The sequence below is a fragment of the Bombina bombina genome, chromosome 1 (assembly GCF_027579735.1).
Source record: "Bombina bombina isolate aBomBom1 chromosome 1, aBomBom1.pri, whole genome shotgun sequence".
NCBI classification, from domain to species: Eukaryota; Metazoa; Chordata; class Amphibia; order Anura; family Bombinatoridae; genus Bombina; species Bombina bombina.
In genome coordinates, this window is record NC_069499.1 from 1,462,897,532 (window position 1) to 1,462,922,687 (window position 25,156).

At 37.2% G+C, this 25,156-nt stretch overlaps 1 protein-coding gene and 1 long non-coding RNA gene across 2 annotated transcripts in view; one reads left to right on the plus strand and one right to left on the minus strand.

The window, feature by feature from the left end:
* CARD14 (caspase recruitment domain family member 14) overlaps positions 1–25,156 on the plus strand; it is a 170,691-nt gene that overhangs the window by 73,902 nt on the left and 71,633 nt on the right. The window contains exons 15-17 of the mRNA XM_053706463.1: positions 735–861; positions 14,550–14,787; positions 16,342–16,405. Coding sequence (XP_053562438.1) covers positions 735–861; positions 14,550–14,787; positions 16,342–16,405 — 429 coding nt within the window. The remainder of the gene's footprint in view (positions 1–734; positions 862–14,549; positions 14,788–16,341; positions 16,406–25,156) is intronic.
* LOC128653296 (uncharacterized) lies at positions 14,449–23,155 on the minus strand. Its single transcript, XR_008401346.1, has 2 exons — positions 23,086–23,155; positions 14,449–14,739 (listed from the first exon to the last, which is right to left on the minus strand). It is a non-coding gene; the product is annotated as an uncharacterized LOC128653296 (long non-coding RNA).

Sequence of the window (25,156 nt, forward strand, 5' to 3'; positions counted from 1 at the left end):
AACACACAACTGTCACTGTAAAATTTGGGGGTGAAAACGTTGAGCATAAAGCTAAATATAAAAGGATGCAGGGGATACTGTTGGGGTCGTTAAATTCTACAATCTGTCTTATTATTTTTTTTTTTAAATCCCCCTTCTCCCCCCATACCTCTCTCTCATCTCTGCGTAAAACCCTGGGCATGTAAAAAAACACTACCTTGCAAATTCAGGGCAACTAGTACCCTCAGGTTTTGAGGGTGCCATAGTAACGCGGATGGTAAAAAACAATGGGCGAGCCAAATCAGAAGCAAAAAAGACAAAATGTATTAGTTATATTTAAAAAGGACAAAATAATACGTAGGGTATGATGCCTAATGTAACGCATTTCGGCCTGCCCCTGAACTGGACTCCATCATCCTCAACTTGCCTTCTAAAAAGCAGGCAAAACCAGTCACCAAATTACATATTAACCCATTAATTAACATGAAATCAGTTCCGAATACAGATCTACATTAAAGGGAAAAAGTCCAACATAAAATATACTGTAGGCATCAAAAACTTAGATTGAAATGACATATAATCAAGAGAATTAAGAGAGAAGAAAAAATGATGGGTACTGTACAAGCTAGTATATGTAAAATATGTATGTAGTATGTGTATGAATGTATGTGTCATGGACGGGTTACATAGCACAACCTTTAGTTGCCACTGGACACAGTGCTTCTTCACATACTCTTGCTTTTGCTTCTGTGCAGGTAGACTTTGATTTTATGAATCCCATTTACAAAGTGCCACTGACTGGAATGCCCTTTGAGGATGCCCACTGTACCTTGAACAGGGTGAATGGATTCTGCTGTCTGTCTGTGCGCGGCAATATGGAAGGTAGGAACAGTTATTTAACTAGTGCAGTCCTTGTGACTGTCACAATATACAAGATCCAAGCACAGGATAGATTGAATAAATCCCTCTTGCACTATACAATAAGGGTTGCCAGGTGTCCAGTATTTAACAGGACAGTCCAGTATTTTAGTAGGCTGCCAGTAAAATCTTTAGCAAAATACTAAATTCTAACTGTCCATTAATTTTAAAGTCCAGTGTATGTCAGGTTATTTTAAAAGTTTTATAAGCTTCTATAAATTACAAATATGGTCTTGAAAAAAGCAACACTGCACATTAACTGCTCTATTTGTAAAATAGAAACATAGATTTTGAGGGCAGATAAGAACCATAGGCCCAGCAAGTCTGCCTGATATTTCCCAAAAGTATAAACTTATCTAGTTTGTAGGATAGCTTTATGCTTGTCCCAGGCATTCTTAAAGTCCTCCACAGTGTTTGTCATTGCCACCTCTTGTGGAAATGTATTCCATTAGTCAATCACCCTTTCTGTAAAGAAGCTTCTGCAAAATACTCCTGAACCTACTACCCTTCAGCTTAAGATCATGACCCCTTGCTCTTGAATTTTTCATTTTATTAAATATACTCACAGCCTTACCTTTATCAAGCCCCTTAATATACTTGAAAGTTGCTATCATATCACCTCTTTCCATTCTCTCCTCTAAGCTATAAATTTTTAGGTCATTGAGCCTCTTCTGGTAAGTTTTATTTTTTAGACAATCTACTATTTTGGTAGCCCTCCTTTGCACAGATTCCTGTTTGCTTATATCCTTCTGGAGATATGGCCTCCAGAAATGCACACAATACTCAAGATGAGGCCTAACTAATGATTTGTTAAGTGACATAAGAAACTTACTATTTCTGCTGCAAATACCTCTACCAATACAACCAAACATTCTGCTGGCCTTGCTTGCTGCAGTACTACATTGTTCACTTAATTTTAAATAATATGAAAAAATAATTCCAAAGTCTCGTTCCTCATTTGTCAGTAAACTGTCATTGAGACTGTAATTAAAATTTGGACTTTTCTTTCTTAAATGCATAATTTTGCACTTTGCTGTGTTAAACTTAAGATCCCAAACATTAGTCCAATCCTCCACTTTTTTTTATATAAATTATTATTTGGTCCACCCCCCTTCAAAACATCTTCTCTATTACAAATGTTTGTATCATCTACAAAGAGACATACTTTCCCCTGTAGCCCTTTGCTGATATTACTGATAAATATGCTAAACAAAACAGACCCCAGAACAGAACCCTGAGGAACACCACTAGTAACTGCACCCTCTGCTGAATGTACTTCATTTACTAAGACACTTTGGCCTAGATTTGGAGTTCGGCGGTAAAAGGGCTGTTAACGCTCCACTGGCTTTTTTCTGGCCGCACCATAAATTTAACTCTGGTATCGAGAGTTAAAACAAATGCTGCGTTAGGCTCCAAAAAAGGAGCGTAGAGCATTTTTACCGCAAATGCAACTCTCGATACCAGAGTTGCTTACGGACGCGGCCGGCATCAAAAACGTGCTCGTGCACGATTCTCCCATAGGAAACAATGGGACTGTTTGAGCTGAAAAAAAACCTAACACCTGCAAAAAAGCAGCGTTCAGCTCCTAACGCAGCCCCATTGTTTCCTATGGGGAAACACTTCCTACGTCTGCACCTAACACCCTAACATGTACCCCGAGTCTAAACACCCCTACCCTTACACTTATTAACCCCTAATCTGCCGCCCCCGCTATCGCTGACCCCTGCATATTATTTTTAACCCCTAATCTGCCGCTCCGTAAACCGCCGCAACCTACGTTATCCCTATGTACCCCTAATCTGCTGCCCTAACATCGCCGACCCCTATGTTATATTTATTAACCCCTAATCTGCCCCCCACAACGTCGCCGACACCTGCCTACACTTATTAACCCCTAATCTGCCGAGCGGACCTGAGCGCTACTATAATAAAGTTATTAACCCCTAATCCGTCTCACTAACCCTATCATAAATAGTATTAACCCCTAATCTGCCCTCCCTAACATCGCCGACACCTACCTTCAATTATTAACCCCTAATCTTCCGATCGGAGCTCACCGCTATTCTAATAAATGTATTAACCCCTAAAGCTAAGTCTAACCCTAACACTAACACCCCCCTAACTTAAATATAATTTACATATAACGAAATAAATTAACTCTTATTAAATAAATGATTCCTATTTAAAGCTAAATACTTACCTGTAAAATAAACCCTAATATAGCTACAATATAAATTATAATTATATTTTAGCTATTTTAGGATTAATATTTATTTTACAGGCAACTTGGTATTTATTTTAACTAGGTACAATAGCTATTAAATAGTTAAGAACTATTTAATAGTTACCTAGTTAAAATAATTACAAAATTACCTGTAAAATAAATCCTAACCTAAGATATAATTAAACCTAACACTACCCTATCAATAAAATAATTAAATAAACTACCTACAATTACCTACAATTAACCTAACACTACACTATCAATAAATTAAATAAACACAATTGCTACAAATAAATACAATTAAATAAACTAGCTAAAGTACAAAAAATAAAAAAGAACTAAGTTACAGAAAATAATAAAATATTTACAAACATAAGAAAAATATTACAACAATTTTAAACTAATTACACCTACTCTAAGCCCCCTAATAAAATAACAAAGCCCCCCAAAATAAAAAATTCCCTACCCTATTCTAAATTAAAAAAGTTACAAGCTCTTTTACCTTACCAGCCCTGAACAGGGCCCTTTGCGGGGCATGCCCCAAGAAGTTCAGCTCTTTTGCCTGTAAAAGAAAACATACAATACCCCCCCCCCAACATTACAACCCACCACCCACATACCCCTAATCTAACCCAAACCACCCTTAAATAAACCTAACACTAAGCCCCTGAAGATCTTCCTACCTTGTCTTCACCATACCAGGTTCACCGATCCGTCCTGGCTCCAAGATCTTCATCCAACCCAAGCGGGGGTTGGCGATCCATAATCCGGTGCTGAAGAGGTCCAGAAGAGGCTCCAAAGTCTTCATCCTATCCGGCAAGAAGAGGACATCCGGACCGGCAAACATCTTCTCCAAGCCGCATCTTCTATCTTCTTCCATCCGGTGCGGAGCGGGTCCATCTTGAAGCAGGCGACGCGGATCCATCCTCTTCTTCCGATGTCTCCCGACGAATGACGGTTCCTTTAAGGGACGTCATCCAAGATGGCGTCCCTCGAATTCCGATTGGCTGATAGAATCCTATCAGCCAATCGGAATTCAGGTAGGAATTTTCTGATTGGCTGATGGAATCAGCCAATCAGAATCAAGTTCAATCCGATTGGCTGATCCAATCAGCCAATCAGATTGAGCTCGCATTCTATTGGCTGTTCCGATCAGCCAATAGAATGCGAGCTCAATCTGATTGGCTGATTGGATCGGCCAATCGGATTGAACTAGATTCTGATTGGCTGATTCCATCAGCCAATCAGAAAATTCCTACCTTAATTCCGATTGGCTGATAGAATCCTATCAGCCAATCGGAATTCGAGGGACGCCATCTTGGATGACGTCCCTTAAAGGAACCGTCATTCGTCGGGAGACATCGGAAGAAGAGGATGGATCCGCGTCGCCTGCTTCAAGATGGACCCGCTCCGCACCGGATGGAAGAAGATAGAAGATGCGGCTTGGAGAAGATGTTTGCCGGTCCGGATGTCCTCTTCTTGCCGGATAGGATGAAGACTTTGGAGCCTCTTCTGGACCTCTTCAGCACCGGATTATGGATCGCCAACCCCCGCTTGGGTTGGATGAAGATCTTGGAGCCAGGACGGATCGGTGAACCTGGTATGGTGAAGACAAGGTAGGAAGATCTTCAGGGGCTTAGTGTTAGGTTTATTTAAGGGTGGTTTGGGTTAGATTAGGGGTATGTGGGTGGTGGGTTGTAATGTTGGGGGGGGGGGTATTGTATGTTTTCTTTTACAGGCAAAAGAGCTGAACTTCTTGGGGCATGCCCCGCAAAGGGCCCTGTTCAGGGCTGGTAAGGTAAAAGAGCTTGTAACTTTTTTAATTTAGAATAGGGTAGGGAATTTTTTATTTTGGGGGGCTTTGTTATTTTATTAGGGGGCTTAGAGTAGGTGTAATTAGTTTAAAATTGTTGTAATATTTTTCTTATGTTTGTAAATATTTTATTATTTTCTGTAACTTAGTTCTTTTTTATTTTTTGTACTTTAGCTAGTTTATTTAATTGTATTTATTTGTAGCAATTGTGTTTATTTAATTTATTGATAGTGTAGTGTTAGGTTAATTGTAGGTAATTGTAGGTAGTTTATTTAATTATTTTATTGATAGGGTAGTGTTAGGTTTAATTATATCTTAGGTTAGGATTTATTTTACAGGTAATTTTGTAATTATTTTAACTAGGTAACTATTAAATAGTTCTTAACTATTTAATAGCTATTGTACCTAGTTAAAATAAATACCAAGTTGCCTGTAAAATAAATATTAATCCTAAAATAGCTACAATGTAATTATAATTTATATTGTAGCTATATTAGGATTTATTTTACAGGTAAGTATTTAGCTTTAAATAGGAATAAGTTATTTAATAAGAGTTAATTTATTTCGTTAGATTAAAATTATATTTAAGTTAGGGGGGTGTTAGTGTTAGGGTTAGACTTAGCTTTAGGGGTTAATACATTTATTAGAATAGCGGTGAGCTCCGATCGGAAGATTAGGGGTTAATAATTGAAGTTAGGTGTCGGCGATGTTAGGGAGGGCAGATTAGGGGTTAATAAGTGTAGGCAGGTGTCAGCGACGTTGTGGGGGGCAGATTAGGGGTTAATAAATATAATATAGGGGTCGGCGGTGTTAGGGGTAGCAGATTAGGGGTACATAGGGATAACGTAGGTGGCGGCGCTTTGCGGTCGGAAGATTAGGGGTTAATTATTTTAAGTAGCTGGCGGCGATGTTGTGGGGGGCAGATTAGGGGTTAATAAATGTAATATAGGGGTCGGCGGGGTTAGGGGCAGCAGATTAGGGGTACATAAGTATAACGTAGGTGGCGGTCGGAAGATTAGGGGTTAAAATTTTTAATCGAGTGGCGACGATGTGGGGGGAGCTCGGTTTAGGGGTACATAGGTAGTTTATGGGTGTTAGTGTACTTTAGAGTACAGTTGTTAAGAGCTTTATGAACCGGCGTTAGCCAGAAAGCTCTTAACTCCTGCTATTTTCAGGCGGCTGGAATCTTGTCGTTAGAGCTCTAACGCTCACTGCAGAAACGACTCTAAATACCGGCGTTAGGAAGATCCCATTGAAAAGATAGGCTACGCAAATGGCGTAGGGGGATCTGCGGTATGGAAAAGTCGCGGCTGTAAAGTGAGCGTTAGACCCTTTAATCACTGACTCCAAATACCAGCGGGCGGCCAAAACCAGCGTTAGGAGCCTCTAACGCTGGTTTTGACGGCTACCGCCGAACTCTAAATCTAGGCCTATGTTTTCTATCCATTCTACCCAGTTCCCAATTTTCAAGTCTAGACCAAGGAGATACAATTTGTTAATTAGTTTGTTGTGTAGGACGGATGCTTTGATAAAATCTCATGTTACATTAACTGCTCCATCCTGGTATAATACTTTTGTTATATAATCAAAAAAGTCAGTTAGATTAGACATTATGGTCTCCCTGAAGTAAAACCATGATGATTTTGGTCTCTAATTTGTTTGTCTTTATGTAAGTCATAATTATTTCTTTTAAGTTTAAATATTTGTTATTATATTTGAATCTGCAAAATTATTGGTAATAAATATAGAAAAGCAACAAAAATTATTGGTAAAACAACAAGTATTCATATAACATTCATCATGTCACATGTACAATGGACTTTTTAGTATGTTAATATACTTTGAAAAATAAAAGAGGATATAAACCAGACAAAATGATAGCAAACACAATAGGGGTGATTTATTAACCAGTCAATGCCGCTTTTTCCGCTGCTCCTTAACTCGTCCGCCACCTCAGAGGTGGCGGACTGCAATCATCCCGAACAAATACGATCGGGATGATGTAAGTCCCCTGCTAGCGGCCGATTGGCCGTAAATGTGCAGGGGCGGCATTGCACAAGCATTTCACCAGAAATGCTTGTGCAATGATAAATGCCATCAGCATATGCTGTCGGCATTTAGCGATGTCAGGCGATGCCGTTCAACATTAAATAAATCGGCCCTCTTATCTCGAGTTGAGTGACTCCGTGCCTCTCTCCCCCCAGGACCAAAGTTCGTTAGGTGTCGTATAGAGTTCATGAACTAGTCCTTATTTTTGTCCCTGGCGAGGGAGAGAGCTTATCCTTTGAACAAAACTTGATGCTGTTAAGTATGTTATCCTACATATTGTGTGGTAAAACATTAGTAAGGAAACAATATTTCAGTTTGTAAATGAAAAACAATAAATGAGTTTACATTTTTTGCTGGACTCTGGGATTCTTCCTTTTATAATCATTTATTTGATATATATGGGATATGAAACACAAAACATTTATTTTGTAATTCAGACAGAGCATACAATTTTTAAAAAGTTTCCAATTTACTTCTATTATCAAATGATATTCTGTGTTGAAGAGATACCTAGGTAGGCATCTGGAGCACTACATGGCAGGAAATAGTTCTGCCATCTAGTGCTCTTGCAAATTAATAACATTCTTGCAAACCTGCTGCCATATAGTTCTCCAGAAATGTGGTGACTCCTAAGCATACATCCCTACTTTTCAAAAAAAAAAAGAGAGCAAAGAAAAATTGATAATAGAAGTTAATTAGAAAGTTGTTTAAAATTGCATGCTCCTTCTGAATCATGAAATACATTTTTTGGGTTTCATATCCCTTTAAGAAAGTTTCCATTAATCTCCCTACTACTGAAGTTAAACTGACTGGCCTGTAGTTACCAGATTCTTCACTATTGCTCTGGTACTTCCCTGTGTAGCAAAAGCTATTTAAAGAATGGTTGACATAAAAAAATGTAAACTGCTTAAGATAAGACCAGCTACATAATAAAACCAGTTACATAATAGATAAGTAAGGTTGCTGCTTTCTTGTTTTAGCATTCACTTAAGCAATTTGATAAAAAAAAATGATTTTACCAATTAAATCAGCAGTGAGATTGTAGGGCTATGAAACTAAAATGTGTCATGCATAAGAAAAAGCAGTATTTTTGCATGAAAAAAAGTTTAAAAGGACATGGAAAGAAAACTTAAAGGGCCATGATACCCAAATATTGAAACACTTGAAAGTGATGCAGCGTAGCTGTAAAAATCTGATTAGGAAATATCACCTGAACATCTCTATGTAAAAAAGAAATATATTTTACCTCAAAAGTTCCTCAGTAGCCACATCCCATTGTAAAGGACTTTAAACAGCCAATCAGTATGTCTGTCCCGGGATCTGCAAGGGAGCATATGCCTCATGCACACTCATGTTTTTTCCCTATTCAGTTTAAGGAAGTGTACTATGTAATCTCATGAGGTCACAGTAAAAGAGTTCATGACCTCAGCACTGCTGATGCTGATTGGCTGCTGTTCATTTCTTCCCTTTTTTTTAAACTGCAGCTGAACAGCAGCTGACATATAACTGTTTACACAGCACTTACTCTGGTGAGCTGAGGAAATTTGAGGTAAAATAACTTCCTTTTTTTACAAAGAAATGCTCAGGTGATGTTTTCCTGTCAGCTTTTTACAGTTATGCTGCATCACTTTCAAGTGATTTAGCATTTAAGTATTATGTCCCTTTAAACTTGTATGATCTGTATGGAGAGCTGTTCTAATAAATACTGTGAGCATGTCTTTGCAAACTAAATAATCCAGTTTACATATGTAATTTAGGGAAATTTACACAACGATTAGACAATGAATTTGCTATTTTGTGCGCATGTTTGGTTAAATAATACGCATGATTTGTGTTTGTTTGATAGTGCCAAGAACTGTTAGCACCATAGGTGTGCACTGTTCCATACAGTGTGAGTACTTGACTCAAATTACAGGGTCCTCCGTTTCCTTCTCCATACAGCAAGACCATTTCCCATGATTTGTAGAGTAATTCTCTTTCATTTTCATACAACAAGCACACATTGTGAAAGTGTACGCACGCTTTATTTATTTGTGAACATGTCTTTGCAAACTAAATAATTAAAACAATTAAAAAGACCTCAAAAACTTAGCGTGCCCTAATTTACAACTAGCCCTAACCACAATCAAGGAAGATATACATTCTCACCAGGAGTTTCAAGCCCTTTATTATTGATTTGCAAAACTCCTCAGATTGTACAAGGAGAGCATTGTAAATCATTTTCAAATAATTTATTTTGTATGCAAATATTTAACAATTCAAAGCTTAAATAGCCATATTAAAAAAAGTATAATTAAGCAATAAAAAAAATGAAAAAAATTTGCAATGCATGTTTATTAGGTTTTTCGCCTACTCTTTCTGTAATTTTACTGCAAAAAATGATGTTTTTCAACTGCTCCCAGAGAGGCATTCTATCAGATTCAGAACCATAATCATTCTACATATTGCCTGATCAGAGCTGTAGCCATTTATATCTGCTACTAATTGGCTACAACAAAGGCGTTACGATGGACAATACTCAAAAGGTTTTTTAAGGGGTGTGTCCCTGGACTACTAAATAATGCAAATATGTATATAGCGTTTCCTATACGTTCAATGGGAAGAAGTAGTAGGGCACTTACTGTGTTCATATTACAGCCATCGGTTAAAAGGCATGAAGCCCAATTCAGATAGAGCATGTCATTTTAAACAGCTTTCCATTTTACTTATTTTATCTAGTTTGCTTCATTTTATTGGTGTCCTTTGCTGAAATAACAGCAATGCAATACTGAGAGCTAGCTGAACACATTTGGTGAACCAATGAGAAGCTGCATATATGTGTAGCCACCAATCAGCAGCTAACTCCCAGTAGTGCATAGCTGCTCCCTAGCCTACCTAGGTATGCTTTCCAACAGAGGATACCAAGAGAATGAAACAAACTAGATAATAGAAGTGAATTTAAAAGCTGTTTAAAAATTGCCTGTTCTATCTGAATCAAGAAAGAAACATTTTGGGTTCCATATGTCTTTAAGTGTTGCACTAACACACAAGTTGAAATTCTGCTTTCTCTTTCAGTGCTTTTGAAAACCATCAGCTACAACTTGTTATTGAGCATTAAAAAAAACATGGCAGGTATATAGCAAAGAATTAAAAAAAACACAAAAAAAACCTACTTGAATGGAATTTTTTAGTTCCATTGTCTTAAAGTGACATGAAACCCAATTTTGTTTCTTCCATGATTTAGAAAGAGCATGTAATTTTAAACAAATTTCCAATTTGCTTCTATTATCTAATTTGCTTAGTTCTCTTGATATCCTTTGATGAAAAGAATATCTAAATAGGTTCAGTAGCTGCTGATTGGTGGCTGCACATAGATGCCTCGTATGATTGGCTCACCCATGTGCATTACTATTTCTTCAAAAATAAGGATATCTAAATAATGAAGCAAATTAGATAATAGAAGTAAATTGGAATGTTGTTTAAAATTGTATTCTCTATCTGAATCATGAAAGAAACATTTTGGGTTTCATGTCCGTTTAGCACTCAAAAATGATCTAACATAAATGTTAGTGTAATAATATATTATCCCAGGGAAGTTATGAACATAAGCTATCCATTATGAATATCGTAGCGTGCACCAAACTAGCGATAGAATTGCATTTTTAGTTTCTGAGTTATACTGTGTAACTATTCCTGCAAATGTAGGCTAAAGATGACTATGGTGGTATTTTTTTCAAGTACAATGGTAACTGTAACTAGCGCTCACGCAATAAATATTACAAAATGCAACATGGATTATGCTTTGCACATATATATAGTATGTACATATAAAAATGACTTTAGTGTTGCTTTCACAATTCACATAGAATTCTGGTTTAAACTATAGCTGTAATAATTATAGAAATCAAATGTTTTGTCTTTTCCACTGCTGGAAATGTTTTTCTTGTTCTGCAGGGAAAGTTGTCAGGTTGGTCTCTTACTGAGGTAAAAACCACAACAATTTCTCTGATTTTCCTATAGTTTTTGTCATTGCTCTAAGCCAAGTAGTTTACATTGTTTTCTATGTCAACAATTCTTTAGGTAACGTTTAACCTTTGGGAAATACCTCTGTGAATTTCACTATAGCTACTGGCAATATGGGTTCTTCCTTCACAACATTTTTCAATGTTTAAAGGGACACTGAACTCAAATTTTTTCTTTCGTGATTTAGATAGAGCATGAAATTTTAAGCAACTTTCTAATTTACTCCTATTATTAAATTGTCTTTATTCTCTTGATATCTTTATTTGAAATGCAAGAATGTAAGTTTAGATGCCGGCCCATTTTTGGTAAACAACCTGGGTTGTCCTTGCTGATTGGTGGATAAATTCATCCACCAATAAAAAAGTGCTGCCCAGAGTCCTGAACCAAAAATAGCTTAGATACCTTCTTTTTTCAAATAAAGATAGCAACAGAACGAAGAAAACTTGATAATAGGAGAAAATTAGAAAGTTGCTTAAAATCGCATGCTCTATCTGAATCACGAAAGAAAACATTTGGGTCCAGTGTCCCTTTAATTAACAAGGATATGGGGGGCGGAGCTTGGCGGTGCACCTAAATGGCCGCAGTGTAACGAAGCTCCGACATCAGAGGCCTTGCAACAGCTTCTATCTATAGCCTAACGGCCGGAAAACAGATTACAAATTTGGAATATATGGGGCAAACTTACCCCCAGCTGATGACCTGAATTATGGACTGTGGACACCAACGAAAGTTGTGGTTTAGGAAGGCAGCATAACAGCTCCATGTAATCTAAGATGGTGACCGCAACTGTGATCCTGACGCAGCGGTAAATATGAAGGCACATTCAAAGGGCTAAACCTTCATAACAGCAGGACATGTTCACAACCACTTTATAACGTATATATGCGCTTTAACAACAGCCTGTAACAAAGGGATTATAAACTCTCATACCTAATGCCACATCCATTATCCAATTGCTTGCAGCAGGCATGTAATACTATCAGGTTATATAACTAAATTCTGACTCCATGCAGCACCATCCAACATTGGGCGTTCAGCTGAATTCTAACATTGCACATAACTCATCAAATCAAAAATAATTGCTCTGGCTCACTCACTTAATACTACCTACAGCAGTCAGTACTACTATGGAGAGGGCTACTGATTTCTACAATAAGCTACGATGCTTACTCCGAAACCATCACACTGCTCTTGAGGACAAGCTACACGCAGCGTTTTGTTATAGGGGAACACAATCTACTCAACAGCTAATCTCCTCCACAGTTACCTTGGTAGAGTGTGATGGCAGGGGTGCTTTGGGGCCCCGGCGCTCTCCACCTCCTCCTGCCAGTCTGAAATCTAATCTTATGCTGTGTGAGGTTGAGAGGGGCTTAACTGCGTCCGCAAGATCAAGGAGTGTTCAAGAGAGCAATGTGGCCTTAATGCTGAAGGGCACACATACTTCTGCAGAGTATTGGTCAGGCGTGGCAGCATGTCAGGAGAAACCCACAAGGAACCTGGTTCAGATTCTGAGTGAAGTCTGGATACATATTCCTAGCTCCTTTCCAATCTCTAGATATCCTGACATTTTTTGTACAGATTGGTTGCCCCTTCAGTGGGATCCTGGAGGCTCACCTTAGCCGGAAATTGGTTGTACGCTTGTGAGACCTGGTTCTAATACTATCGCTATCATTTGGCATGGGAATAGACTGACACACATTACGTTGAATATGCATATGAGTATGTAGTCGCGCTAAACTATCCTCTTGGCATTGTACTGACTTTACTTACTACTAATGCTTGTGCCATGTTAATTTTCAATTTATACAGTCTATCTTAGTCTCTCATATTTACAGCCTGTTGATATACATGCACTGTTGCCTTTTATAAGATGGTGAAAGGTTGGATAGCTTGCAGGCACCTTATCCTTTCCTTTCTATTATACAATTCAGTTATATATCTTTAATTACCATGTCCCCTTCAGGAGCTTAGTCTAAGTAGATAGTACTGTAAAGATATGAACCTTCTCAAGTGTCACACATCTTCTAGAAACAGGCAGTAACAAGTGATTTAATAAAGACCAGCTTTATTTATGTAGTTTAATGTAGCACTACACAGCTATTATTCTGCAACATTGTGGCCAGCTTTGCTTACAGTCTAGCCTTGAAATGAAGGCATTCTTGTACCTCCTGTCTATTTGTTTTGTGTGGTTGCACCACCAGCGGTCGAGGTGGTGCTCCATACGTGCTAAGTATAGTTGCACTTTACTGTAGGAGGTTAGCTCCAATGCTTGCTAAAAAAAAGTAGCTGCGTCTGGTTAAATATATAGATATATCTTTCTATACAATATTCTTTAAAGCTTTACCAAGTGTTGTCAAGAATAGGTGTTACAGCCCAACCTTTAATCCTGTAATTTGGTTTAAATGTATATCTATACCCAGTTGCCTCCTGTTTTATCCCCCTATCTCCTCCCCCCCCTCCAACTTTATTTGATGTGTTACAATAGACAGTTTGATAATATAGAAAAGGAATAGGCGTAGCACATGTGTTAAGTTCTCCACTTTCTGTATGAAGCATTATATGTTAAACTCACAACTTGTTGATATGGCTACTGCTATATTGGGCTATGCAGCCTGACATCATAGTATGTGATATATGTTTAGTGCAGGCTGGATCTACACTCCTGTTGTACTCATTGCCCACCACACTTATATAACCACCTCCCCCCCCCCCCCCATTATAATATACCTCCTAGTCTAGGAGGGTTAAATATGTGGCTTATCTAGCCTATGCCGCACCTTCACAACTTTTAATACTACCTACAAATTGAATATGCTAAATAATTTTTCTTTCCTACCTTGAGTTAATATTTAGGTTAGGTCCAATAGTGACCTATCAAGTTAAAAGAAAGATGCTTCAAGTTTATTTGTTATGCATGATATTAAGCATTATAAAAATGAGGTTTATCATTCAAGATCCATAAGTGGTCTCCTTGGTTTGAAATCACCTTCTTTTGCTCAAATATTTCCATCTATGTTTGAAGGTCCAAGAGGGACCTATTGTGTCATTTAGAAGGTCCCTAGGTGACTGACATTCCATTCATATATTGTTCACATGGTACATATATTATTAGCTCTGTGTTTCTTATAATCCATTTTTATTGTTAGTACTCCCTGTAAAACTGATATCTTATCTCATGTGACATAAGAACCTATTTATGTGATGTTGTATGCCTCTAAATGAACCTCAAATAAAAATTTATAAAAAAAAAAAAAATTAACAAGGAAATCACACAGTTTAGTTGAGCTTAGGCTATAAAAGACTAATTTTAAGGTGCATGATGTTTTATAAAGAATAAACATAAAGACTAATAGCAAGTAGATTACTGAATTGTACATATCTTGATTTACTTTTTCTTCTCTTTTTTTCTATTTCATAGAGTTTATTACCTATTTTTTTAACAAAACACTTATCTTGCATACTGTGGAATAAGAAAAGAAAACAACTTAATTTTCTTATGTCAATAGCGGGGAAAACAATGAACTTTAATCCTTGAAAATGTTTCTTTTTCTTTGTGTTTCTTAGAATATCGCAAACTGCTGAATGACATTGAGAGCGGCTCCTGCTCTTCAGGGGATTCATTCTATGTACGAGTGAACCAGTCCATGGAAGGGCGTATAGGCGGTGGTCTTCAGGTGACATGTGGCGAGATCTTGCACATCACGGACACCATGTTCAAAAATCGAAGCCAATGGTTCGCTTACAGAGTCAATGCCTACACAATGAAACATGGTGAATCAGGAATAATACCCAACTATCGCCAGTAAGTTACTGCTCATTCACATTTAAGCTTAAAGAAGAAAACATGATCCCAACACATCTCCTACCACAGCTTTACTAGCAATTGACCACTAAATCCCCCAACTACCAACATCTCATTTTCATCTTGCCTTTAATTGATATTTTAGATACCCTAGTGCTTACCATAACCCATCCCAACTATACCTGTGAGTAACTAGCACTTCATAATCCTTCTCCACCTACCCAAATAAACTTCTCCAAATAATCAACTGAACAAATGGTGTCAACTTATTTTTTTATAAAAAGGACCACTAAATATTGAATAATTAACAAATACACAATAAAAAAGACAATGCAATGGCACTTGCTTTGAATTTAAAATGAACAGTAGAATATTTTCTGGCAAATGTCAAAGTTAATCAATTTTTCCCTCCCCTATATCATGTGACATCCATTAGCCAATCACAAAATGCATATATGTATGTACGGTGCACTTTTGCACATGCTCAGTAAGAGCAGGAGCCTCAGAAAGTGAGCTTTTAAAAAGAATGCGCACATTTTGATAAAAGAAATGTATTGGAACTTTTTTTTAAAATTGCATGGTTTATCTGAATCATGACTTTAATTTGGACTTTGTGGCCCTTTAAACAGTCCCCCACCCCCATTTTGTTTGTTATTTTGAAAACTCATGCTCCTGTCCTGAGTAAATGAAAGTTTTCTTGCAGAGCTGTGTTCCTTGCCACCATTACAGCAGAGATAGTTATCCTTATAAAGACCGCTGCTCCATAACCTGTCCGCCTGCTCTGAGGCGGCAGACAGACATCGCCGGAAATCATCCTGATCCAATACGATACATTTTAATTTTGACCTTTATATCCCTTTATTTACTTTCAAAGGCTACCTGACACCACATTCCTGCCTTTCATAAAGCCTTAAAGGAACCTGGATTCATGATTCAGATAGAGCATGCGATTTTAAATAACTTTCCAAATTAATTATTTGATCTAATTTGGTTCATTCTTTTAGTATCCTTTGTTAAAGGGGCAGCAATGCGCTACTGGGATCTAGCCGAACACATTGGGTGAGCCAATGAGAACATATATGTGCAGCCAGCAATCAGCAGCTAGCTCCCAGTGTAGTGCATTGTTGTTGCTCCCGAGCATACCTAGGTAAAATTTTCAAGAATGGATACCAATCAAACAAAGCAAATTAGATAATAGAAGTAAATTGGAATGTTGTTTCAAATTGAAAGCTCTATCTGAATCATGAAATAAAAGTTTTGGGTTTCATGTCCATGTATGAAGTATCTGATACACCGATCAAATGACTGTGCAATGCAGTCCTTACTTTTCCAGCAGTGAGCACAACATTTAGTAAATAATTTATTTTTATTTTTTTAAATTTAGACTCTTCAGCTGGTACCAACCGTCCCATTCTCAGTGCTATCCTTATTGGCTGGAAGCAAATTTCCATCAGTATTCAATGCTATTACCTAACAGATGTCTTAACAAATAGGCCCCTATTTTGACCACCACAGGTGTGGAGTAGATTGTAATTAATGTTTGCTTTACCACAGGGCCCAGCAGCAACTAATCACCTCCATACAGCACATGACTTGGCAGAATGTTGCGCCACGCAGGGTAAGAATGCATCTTCAGTCTGTGGGAAATCTGTTATATATTTGCTATCACAATAACTGGTTTCTGTGCTCTCTCCTTTGAATGAATTGTCTCAAAACCTCATCAAAGGTCTCTTATTTTCTCTTGTGTATACCTTGGCATTGTTCATTATTGGGCATTTGATCATTTCCATTTAAAATGAAATACTTCTTTAGAATTTGCTAAAAAATAGGGAGCGCAGAAAATTAATAAACAACTGTAATTTTGAAACAATATAGGTGGTCATTGTTGAACAATTTGCATAAAATAATAATGGAAACTAGACTTATTTGCTTTGTATGTTCTTCCTTTACATTGGCTTACAGGGGGAAAAAAGAAAGAAAAGTCAGCTATTTAAAGGGACATTGCAATGTAAAAGTAAAATGCAGTGCGCACAGGTGCAATGCATTGTCATTCCTGTGAAGTACATGGCCTGTAAGCCAATCAGGTGTGACATATGTCTGTATCCACCAATTACTGGCTAAGTCCTGCTTAGGAGCATTGTGGGAGTGCTTGGTGCTCAGCATTAGCATTCTTTGAAAACAAAATGCTGTAACAAAACAGAGCATTTTAAAGCCTGTGTCCTTCAATTAAAGAGTTAAACAGGGCTTTGAAAAAGTTAAAAGGGTAGAAAGGAAACTGAAATGTGCATGTCATTACAGATTTTCAGTAGAAAACATACATAGGCTGTGACGGCCCGTGCCTCAATATTCAAGCTTAGAGATCTGGCGGCGGTGTGTGTTTTGACTGTGAAGACTTAAATTTACATGATACCCAATTGTTGAAGCAATTGAAAGTAATGCAGCATAGCTGTAAAAAGCTGTCTAGAAAATATCACCTGAACATCTCTATTTTAAAAAAGGAAGATATTTACCTAAAAATTCACACCCCATTTTAAAGGAACTTTTACCCCTTAACGACGCATGTCGTACAGGGTACGTCGCACACAACCTGAGCTTTAAAGACCAGCGATGTACCCTGTACGACATTAGGGGTTTAAAGCGGCTGGAAGCGATCCTGCTCACTTCCAGCCGCTTTCCGGTTATTGCAGCGATGCCTCGATCTGGAGGCATCCTGCAATAACACCCCTTGGCCATCCGATGCAGAGAGAGCCAGTCTGACATCAATGGCCGGTATTGTCGGTGGGTGGGAGCTAACGTGGGAGGCGGGTGGGCAGCCATCGATGGGGCATATGAAGTCTAGGGGGGCGGGATCGGGGGCGTGACCATTGGGGCACGCACGGAGGCGCGTGCACGTGCACGGGCGGGCGCGTGCACGGGGTGGGAGTGGGTAGGAACGGCTACACTACAGAAATTTTACAAAAATAAGTGGGATAGAGTACAAATTATTTTTAAAAATGAATCTAAGGGATCTGGGAGGGGGTGGGGGGTTGCTCTTTGGCTGGGGGGAAGCTACACTACAGAAAAAATCAATAAAATATAAAAAAAGCATTTTTTTTTTAGTGAACTGGGTACTGGGAGACAGCTGCCAGTACCCAAGATGTCTACTAATAAGGTAGAGGGGGAGGGTTAGAGAGCTGTTTGGGGGGGATCAGGGAGGTTGGGGGCTAAGGGGGGATCCTACACATCAGCATATGTAAATATGCTAAAAAAATATTTTTAAAATACCTTTTATTTTAGTACTGGCAGACTTTCTGTCAGTACTTAAGATGGCGGGGACAATTGTGGGGTGGGGGAGGGAAGAGAGCTGTTTGGGAGGGATCAGGGTGTGTGATGTGTCAGGTGGGAGGCTGATCTCTACATTAAAGCTAAAATTAACCCTGCAAGCTCCCTACAAGCTACCTAATTAACCCCTTCACTGCTAGACATAATTCACGTGTGATGCGCAGCAGTATTTAGCGGCCTTCTAATTACCAAAAAGCAACGCCAAAGCCATATATGTCTGCTATTTCTGAACAAAGGGGATCCCAGAGAAGCATTTACAACCATTTGTGCCATAATTGCACAAGCTGTTTGTAAATAATTTCAGTGAGAAACCTAAAGTTTGTGATAAAAAATGTTAAAAAATGAACGTTTTTTTTTATTTGATCGCATTTGGCGGGGAAATGGTGGCATGAAATATACCAAAATGGGCCTAGATCAATACTTTGGGTTGTCTACTACACTACACTAAAGCTAAAATTAACCCTACAAGCTCCATAATTAATCCCTTCACTGCTGGGCATAATACACGTGTGGTGCGCAGCTGCATTTAGCGGCCTTGTAATTACCAAGAAGCAACGCCAAAGCCATATATGTCTGCTATTTCTGAACAAAGGGGATCCCCGAGAAGCTTTTACAACCATTTGTGCCATAATTGCACAAGCTGTTTGTAAATAATTTCATTGAGAAACCTAAAATTGTGAAAAATTTTACGTTTTTTTTTTCATTTGATCGCATTTGACGGTGAAATGGTGGCATGAAATATACCAAGATGGGCCTAGATCAATACTTGGGGTTGTCTACTACACTACACTAAAGCTAAAATTAACCCTAGAAGCTCCCTACATGCTCCCTAATTAACCCCTTCACTGCTGGGCATAATACACGTGTGGTACGCAGTGGCATTTAGCGGCCTTCTAATTACCAAAAAGCAACGCCAAAGCCATATATGTCTGCTATTTCTGAACAAAGGGGATCCCAGAGAATCGTTTACAACCAATTATGCCATAATTGCACAAGTTGTTTCCAAATAATTTCAGTGAGAAACCTAAAGTTTGTAAAAAAAATTGTGAAAAAGTGAACAATTTTTTTAATTTGATCTCATTTGGCGGTGAAATGGTGGTCATGAAATATACCAAAATGGGCCTAGATCAATATTTTGGGATGTCTTCTAAAAAAAATATATATACATGTCAATGGATATTCAGGGATTCCTGAAAGATATCAGTGTCCCAATGTAACTAGCGCTAATTTTGAAAAAAAGTGGTTTGGAAATAGCAAAGTGCTACTTGTACTTATTGCCCTATAACTTGCAAAAAAAGCAAAGAACATGTAAACATTGGGTATTTCTAAACTCAGGACAAAATTTAGAAACTATTTAGCATGGGTGTTTTTGGTGGTTTTAGATGTGTAACAGATTTTGGGGGTCAAAGTTAGAAAAAGTGTGGTTTTTTTTTCCATTTTTTCCTCATATTTTATAATTTTTTTATAGTAAATTATAAGATATGATGAAAATAATGGTATCTTTAGAAAGTCCATTTAATGGCGAGAAAAAAGGTATATAATATGTGTGGGTACAGTAAATGAGTAAGAGGAAAATTACAGCTAAACACAAACACAGCAGAAATGTAAAAATAGCCCTGGTCCTTAAAGGGACACTGTACCCAAAAAAATTATTTTGTGATTCAGATTGAGCATGCAATTTTAAGCAACTTTCTAATTTACTCCTATTATCAATTTTTCTTCGTTCTCTTGCTATCATTATTTGAAAAAGAAGGCATCTAAGCTTTTTTTTGGTTTCAGTACTCTGGACAGCAATTTTTTATTGGTGGATGAATGTATCCACCAATCAGCAAGGACAACCCAGGTTGTTCACCAAAAATGGGCCGGCATCTAATAGGAGTAAATTAGAAAGTTGCTTAAAATTTCATGCTCAATCTGAATCACAAAAGAAATGTTTTGGTTACAGTGTCCCTTTAAGGGAAAGAAATTGAAAAATGGCCTTGTCCTTAAGGGGTTAAGCAGCCAATCAGGATACTAGTCCCAGGACATGCAATGGAGCATGCATCTGGCATGTGTAGGCACAGTCATGTTATTTCCCTATTTAATTTAAAGGGACAGTATATTATTAAATTGTTGTTCCCTTAATGTGTTTTCAATTACTTTTTTTTCCAGCTGCAGAGTATAACATGTATGAGATTTGCTTTTTAAGGCTTATTTGTGTATATGAATTAGCTGATTTTGTGTTTTGAAGTCACAACCTAATAATATGGGTTGAGCTTGTAGGTATAATCAGATCTCATTACTTTATCACATTGTGTACATATACCTGCTTCTTTATCTTATATCTGTCCATGAACCAATCACCAATACTTGGAGAGAACAATGGAAAATTAATATTGTATTACCTTATCTCTTCTATAACCCACTGGGAGTGTAATTTCTTCTACCGGCTGTGTTAACATAGCATGGCCTCAAGGCCAAAAACTTTCAGGATGGATGGGGAGGGATACCACAGGCTAAATCAACTATTGAAAATGCCAATATAAGGGTAATGGAAATACTTGTAAACAATTTAATACACTCCAGCAGGTAAAGAGGATCATTGGGAATAAATTAAAGGGGAGACAAATTTTGAGTAAACTGTCCCTTTAAAGAAGTTTACTATCAAATCTCACAAGATTTCAGTGAAATCTCATGAGTTCACAGCAAAGCATAGCATGATCTCAGCACTGCTGATGGGCTATTTTTTTCCCCTTCAAGCTGCAGCTGGACAGCAGTTGAAGTATAACTGTTACCAGAGCACTTACACTAGTGAGCTGAAGACACTTTGAGGTAAAATATTATTTACATAGAGATGTTCAGGTGATATTTTCTTGTCAGTTTGTTTAGTTATGCTGCATCAATTTCAAGTAATATAGCATATGAGTATTATGTCCCATTAATTTGTATAAAACAAGCCATTGCTGACGGTCTAAGAAAGTGTGGTGGCCCTCACAGCATATGTGTGTTTGCCACTGAAAAACAGTAAGAACTTTTTGCTAGAAGCATTTTTGCTAATGGAAGTATATTGTAAAAATGCTAAAAATGTTCCAGTATTCCAGGGTGTTTTCCTCTGAATTTCCCAGTAACGAAGGGTTTAAAGGGACATGAAACATTTTTCATATGTGTTTCAGATAGATCATACATCTTTAAACAACTTTCCAATGTACTTCTGTTATGAAATTTACTTTTTTTTCTCTTGTTATCCTTTGTTGGAAGAGCATCCGTGCACTATTGGGAGCTAACTGAATACATCTGGTCAGCCAATGACAAGAGGCATATATGTGAAGCCACCAATCACCAGCTTTGCTCCTCCTGAACCTACCTAGGTATGCTTTTCAACAAAGGATACAATAAGATAACAAAAGCAAGCTGGAAATTTGTTTAAAATTGCATGCAGTATCCAACTCATGAAAGTTTAATTTTGACTTTACTGTCCCTTTAATTTAAACTCTTATTCCACCTATTCATTATTTGGCTCAAATATTTAGAATTGTATTTAATACAAATGTATTGCAAGAAGCTAAAAAATACTTTTTTGGTTGAGCATACTCTCACTTGCTGATGTTTTTGTGGCGTTTCTTTCTCTTATTTATACGAGTGGAGCGCTATTTTGTACTCCCGCTCACACATTAACTTTGCTAGATAGAGACTTTTTGCACGCAACAGGTTGCGCTTTTATTACAAATTGAAAGTAAAAGTTGCAGTGAGTGAAAACCTGGCGTGAAAACTTGAACTTCGAATATTGCAACTGCATTGACGTATTCTCCCACAGGCTTTAATGGAGCGTGAAAACTGGAAAAAAATGGGGGGGGGAAGTAACACCCATACTTGTGCGCTAATCCGACTGTGTTTTTTCAAGAGAGCTGAACTAAACATGAATTATGAATATTTCACATTCTAATATTCTTTACATAGAAGAATATGTTCTATTTATTCTTAAATAAATATTTCTGTATACATATGATGATTTTTAGGTCAAATATATATCTATACCTATATATCTATACCTATATATCTATACCTCTCTCTCTCTCTCTCTCTCTCTCTCTCTCTCTCTCTCTCTCTCTCTCTCTCTCTCTCTCTCTCTCTCTCTATATATATATATATATATATATCTATATATATATATATATATATATATATATATATATATACAGTATATATATATGTATATAAAATTATATATTTATGTATAGATATATACAGGAATATCTATTTAAATGTTTACAGTAAATACATAGTTAAAGCCATTAATAAATATTAATATTGAAAAAAAAATTTTTTTTAAATGTTTTCAGGTAAATGACTTCAAAGGGCTCCAATGCACATATATATATGTATACATGTATATATGTGTGTGTACATATGTATTTATGTGTTTATATTTGTATATGTAAATACATATACACACACATATATATATATATACACACACATATATTTAGATATATATATGTTAAAACCCTTTGCATCCCTTTTTGTCAAACACCTTATACCATATACCTTTGACCCCTTTTTTATCAGACAGTGTTTATATGAGTGTAACTGTACTTTTTACATGTATTTATGTTTTGTTTAATGCAAGCTTTTTCTTCCCCTACCCTTTACGCAAGCTCTGAAGTCTCGCTAACCCAACGAGTGTAAATCGAAATTGCGCTTTCGCATTTGCGTTTACTTTCAACTTATGATACAATGCGCTATCTCTGACACACGCAAAAAGCTAAAAACGCAGAATTCGCTTGCGCTTTACAGTAATCTAGCCAATATTTAGAAATAACGTTAATTTGTTACTTCATTCGTTTGATTAGACTACTAAGACCTGAAAACGTCTTATCTTGCTGCAAATTCATTATGTATCAAATAAGAAAATAGTTGCAGACTAATCCTCTGTTGCAAATAAAAGTCTATTTTATTGCATACAAGGTATTTACATGTTGTTCAAACAATAGGTCATACCAAAAAGATCCAACGCGTTTCCTGTGCCACCAGGCACACTTCATCAGAGACGAGGAATTCATTATCTCAGGACGTGTCAGCACTTTTTACCATTGCATCATAAATATCTGGAATAACTTCCTTGATGCGCAGAACTTTCCACCTCTTAATCTTGTAACATGAAACTTGTACTGATTTTACACTTTCAAATGTGACAGAATTTTTTTTAAAGGGACACTACTTTTAATAATAAAATGCTCTAATTTTTTTTTATTATGGAAGGGACATAATAGTATCATAGGAAAGTGTTGTAATATGCTAGAGCAGTGGTTTTTTACCCACGTGACCTCAATGCCCGGTAAAAAAATTAAAAGTACATTCAGTCAGTACATTTGCATTACATGGATGTTTGTACTGTACAATAAACGTTTAGTAGTAAATTTATATCTTCAGCTCCAGTTTTTTCTTTTTCTTTTCCCAACTTTCTAACTGTCCATTAAACTATAATATAACTCAAATTAAACCAAATTAAAATTAGAATAAACTAATTAACTTATTAATTAACCAATCAATCAATCAATCAATAAAACAATTGAACACATTCCTGTATCCCCTGAGAAGGGGGGGTCTAGCTTTCAGAGCCATATGTTTTTTCATTCCTATTCTTATATACCTTGTGTCCTCCATCAACCTCAATTTTCATAAAAATACCAATTTCCCTTCTAAGTTCTCCTCTAAAATGTATATTGAGGATGAGAAGGGGCAATTATGTGTCTCTGTGTCTGTTCAGGCAAGGTTAAAATCATGTACACTTTTCATTTTGTGATAAAGCCTTTAACCCTATTGCTTAAATCTCCCTTAACATCTGCCTGCCTATCAGTAGTTGTTGATATAATGATTTCTTAAGGGCTGTTAATGTGGAGGAGTTTATTTGTTATCCATTGTGTTAAAATTGACTTTCTTGCCATCAGAAGGATGGTGTTTATTAGCTTAGAGAGTCTGTTTGTCTGTGTGTCCTTTGTTAGTGTCATCGTCAGGTGCACGTCAGGGTTATTTTAGTTTTGCATATTTTGTTGAGCCAATATTCTAATATCTTCCAAAAGTTGTTTATTTTGGGGCCACTCCACATCAGATGGCCCAGGGAGGGGTTCTCAAATGAGCATTTCTTGCACTTATTGTCTAAAGATGTATCCCATTTAGCTGCTATGCTAGGTGTGATATACCCTCGGTGCAGTAGTTTAAGTTGTGTTTGCCTGAGATTTGATGACAGTGTGGCCCTCCTAACATTTCCAAGGCTATCAATAATGTCCTGTTTAGTGAGAGTACAGCCTTTATCTCTTTCCAATTGTCTTGCTATGGTGGACAGCACTTCATCCGCTTGTGCCTCTAGTTGCATTTCGTAAGTGAGATAAATTGACCTATTTCCATGTGCGAATAATGATATCAACTCATCCCAATGAGATTTGTCCCAAATGTTTAGTGCTGCTCTGAATATTTAATTAATATAATGGCTGACCTGTAGGTATGTAAAGTTGATTAGGTAGATCCTATTTGTCCTGTAGTTGTCTGTAGGGGATCATTTTCTTCTGGGGGTTTTCTAGTATATGTCCTATGGTTTTCAATCCCTTAGTTGCCCATATCTTAAATGTATTCATACTAAGACCTGGTGTAAAGCTCAAATTTCTGCATATTGGTAGGTGTCTACTTCCCTCTCCTTTCTGACCCCACCATTGAGATATTTTTCTCCAAGCTAATATAGGATCTCTAAACACTGCAGTATCTTTTATTATACTTGGTGTTTTCTTAAGATCTATAAACGGGAGGAAACACAACGTTATTGGTGATATTAGTTCCCTCTCTATTTCTGGTACTGTTAAGTGTCCTACCCCTGTTACCCAGTCTATTGATATATTTGCCAATGCAGCACAGTTATACCACTGCACTTTTGGTATTTTGAAACCTCCCCTTTTGGGGGGCTGAAACATTTTACACATGCTAATTTGATGTGTATCACCACGCCAAATGAAGGAGAAATATTGTGCATGTAACTTCTGAATATTTGTTTTGGTGAGAAAATATGCCAAAGATTGTA